Here is a 3456-nt window from a genome sequence, read left to right on the forward strand (position 1 = left end):
TTAGTCTGTGCCTCTTCTTAGCACCTTCCACAGAGCCCCCTTCACATCCTTGTTCCTCAGGGTATAGATCAGAGGGTTGAGCATGGGGGTGACAATAGTATAAAAAAGGGCCACAAACTTTCCATCACTCTCAGAATAACTGCTCTTGGGTTGCAAGTATGTGTAAATGGCTGAGCCATAAAACAGGGAAACGACCAGGAGGTGGGACCCACATGTCCCAAAAGCTTTTCTGCGTCCAGCTGTTGACTTGACCTTTAGTACTGCTTCAGCAATGTGTCCATAGGAGCCAAGAATTAATGTTGCAGGGAAGACCAAGATTATGGCTCTGGCCACAAACATCTTGGCCTCTGTTCCTCCTGTGTCCTGGCAGGCCAACTTGAGGAAGATAGGCATCTCACAGAAGAAGTGATTCAGTCGATGTCCACAGAGTGGCATGGCCATCATGAGACCTGTTTGAATTAGAGAGTTCAAGAAGCCTCCAATCCACGAAGCAAGAGCCAATGCCTGACAGAGAAGGGGGTGCATTATGGTCATGTAGTGCAGTGGACGACACACAGCAGCATAGCGGTCGAAAGCCATTACCACTAAGAGCACACACTCAGTGGATCCCAGTGCAAGAGATATGAAAAGCTGAGACACACACCCTCCATAGCTGATGGTCCTGTCAAGTCCATGAAAATTTATGAGAAGCTGGGGTACAGTGCTGGTGGTGTAGCAGAGGTCCAGGAAGGAGAGGTGGCAGAGGAAGAAGTACATGGGGGTGTGCAGTCGAAGGTCCATTCGGGAGAGAGTGATGATGGCAGTGTTGCCAAAGAGAGTCAGGGAGTAGAAAATTGAAATAAAAACAAAAAGGATGAGTTCCAGCTGAGGCCAATCTGAAAAGCCCACCAAAATGAATCTCTCTTCTAACGTGGCATTGAAACTATCCATAATCTTGTATGTGCACAAACAACACGGGGATAACTTAGTGCCCACTGTGAAGATCACGAATCTAACAGCATTTCCTGAACCAGGCCCTCCGATTTCCATGTTGCTGCTCAGTTACATCTGTTGAATAGTCTTTCTCTCATTATTATAGTGACAAGTGGATTAAAATGACAGAGCATTTGTTTGAACTTTAGCACTACTCCCTGTGGGTTCCAGAACTCTAGTCACGTTTGTCAATTTTTGAATATGATGCTTCTTTTTGTGAAAGTAGAGTTGATATCATGCCTTGCTAACAGAAGAGATGTTTGTATCCAAATTCACTAACCTGGAAATTGTGTTTTAAAGATCAAATGTAGGGCCGGGCGGTGGTGGCACATGCCTATAATCCCAGCACTTGGGAGGCAGAGGCAGGTGGATTTCTGAGTTCGAGGCTAGCCTGGTCTACAAAGTGAGTTCCAGGACAGCCAGGGCTACACAGAGAAACCCTGTCTCAAAAAACCAAAACAAACAAACAAAAGGGATCAAATGTACGGCTGGTTTTCCTGTTAGTAGAGTGTTTGGTTTTGGTTCTAAGTACTTCAAAAAAAAAAAAAAAAAAAAAAAGAGAGAGAGAGAGAGAGAGAGAGAGAGAGAGAGAGAGAGAGAGAGAGAGAGAGAGAGAATTGGATGTGTAAAAATACCCATAGAATTACATGGTCTTCTCTTTAGCTCTCTATGTGGCACAGTGTTCCTGTGTGTTGAGACCCAGGGCTAAGCATGCAGAGAACATATGTTCATTCCATTCTGCACATCGTTGGCCTTCTGCTCAGTGTATGTTGTTTGTAGACCAATCTGTGAAGCTGTGCTCATACCACAGCCACCTGACTTAAAAGATGAAGAAGAATGGAGCTCTGTAATTTCAAGGGGAAATGACTCATAACAAATTTGTTTCTCTTCATGAGTCTTTCTACTTGCAATGTATGGCATCTTTTCAATCAACTTATCAACCCACCTTCGGACTTCACAGGAGGAGTTTTTCTCATCTTTCCAATCCAAAGTTCTTTGCCTCAATATTCTCTAGGATTTGTTGCATTCAATAAAAATATTTCACATCTCTTTATTCTTCAAAAGCTCATTTTCTGGGTATCACACAACACAGTGAGTTAAAAAAGACATGTCATCCCTTATAGCATGATAATGTCAATCATATTGACATTTGCTAAGTTACTTTTACTGTTATCCAGTGCATGTAGAAGATTTAAATAACTCTGTTTTGTGTAAAACAGCTGATTTTTCTCTTTAATATCGTTTCATGAAATATAATTGACCATGAGCACACTTTGATGAATTACAGCGGTGAATATACATAAAATTCCTTGCCATTGAGGATTAATATTTCTTGTGGTAAAAATATGGAAAGTATATGAAAGGGTTCTTCACAAAGAACGAAATAAGTGATTGACAGAAGTCTCACATCTGCTTAGTATAAAAACTTGTGTCAAGTTCATACATTGCATTTTTAATAAATCTGTGTTAGAAGGTCACTAGTGGCACCATGCTGGGTCAATGCTGCAAGGGATGTATTTGAGTACCACAATCCTGCCCTTTCTTGAAAAAAATGTAAATTATAAAGATACATTGTTCAAATATATGCTTCTTTAATCAACACAAGCATGATAAATTTGATGGGGATTAAGTGATTTGAGGCTGTTTTAAATTTTGAGAGATGTGTGGTATTTTTAACACTTGTGTTTCCTAAACAATATTCTTTAAAGACCATCCAACTGGATCTGCTGAACTTACTGAGCATTGTGCCCTCAACTCACAGTACAGCACCAGAGGGGTAAAATCTCTCAACAAATATTGCTGGGTGAACTAATGAATGTGTTTCATACCTGGCATTGTGAGTGAAACACCTGACTATCTCAGGTATATTTATTTTCTGTGTAATAATGAAGAATTAACAATGTCCTATTCTCAATTAGTGATTAGATACTAGCCACTCATGCCATACATGGTAATCTCTATATTTATACCATCATGTAGACACTCTTAACACACTAACAATTCAACAAAACATCAAAAATTATTATATGAAAATTCCTGAAATCCCCATCCCCAAAGGCTTTAACATAATGTCACTAAGAGGTATGTGATTAAGCAGCTACCACAGTCTATGAAACAACATTGAATAGGCAAAATTGAGCTGAGGTTCAAAAATCTCAGCTGGATAGAGATAGAACTGAGGGGACCATCTGAAAATCATTTATGTTATAGGTGGAAACCAGAAAGTGACCCTGGAGTAGTGTCCAAAGAGTCAGCATGAATAAGTAGTACCTTTTTGACTAGTGGAATTTTTAAAAATGCAAGGTAAGACTTGATAAAATGGTGGTCCAGAACCTTAAACAACAACAACAACAACAGCAGCAGCAGCAACAACAACAACAAATGTTGTTTGGGAGGAAACACAAAGGTAATTTCTTATTCATGAACTGATCCTCAAATCAATTCTTGCTGCCTGAAGCCCTGGGCCAGCTTTTTCATCAACAG

At 40.2% G+C, this 3456-nt stretch overlaps 1 protein-coding gene across 1 annotated transcript; it reads right to left on the reverse strand.

Annotated features, from left to right (window-relative positions):
• On the reverse strand, positions 1-933 carry LOC110305125 (olfactory receptor 2Y1B-like). Its single transcript, XM_021176922.2, has one exon. It carries the CDS (start codon positions 928-930, stop codon positions 1-3), a length of 930 nt encoding a protein of 309 aa, XP_021032581.1. The 5' UTR covers positions 931-933.
• Positions 934-3456: the final 2523 nt, after the last annotated feature.

This window comes from Mus caroli, unplaced genomic scaffold (genome assembly GCF_978045245.1).
Source record: "Mus caroli unplaced genomic scaffold, Mus_caroli_1 scaffold_13, whole genome shotgun sequence".
NCBI classification, from domain to species: domain Eukaryota; kingdom Metazoa; phylum Chordata; class Mammalia; order Rodentia; family Muridae; genus Mus; species Mus caroli.

Excerpts from the sequence above, each read along its gene's own strand:
- LOC110305125 (XM_021176922.2), bottom strand. The coding sequence starts at position 930 with ATGGATAGTTTCAATGCCACGTTAGAAGAGAGATTCATTTTGGTGGGC.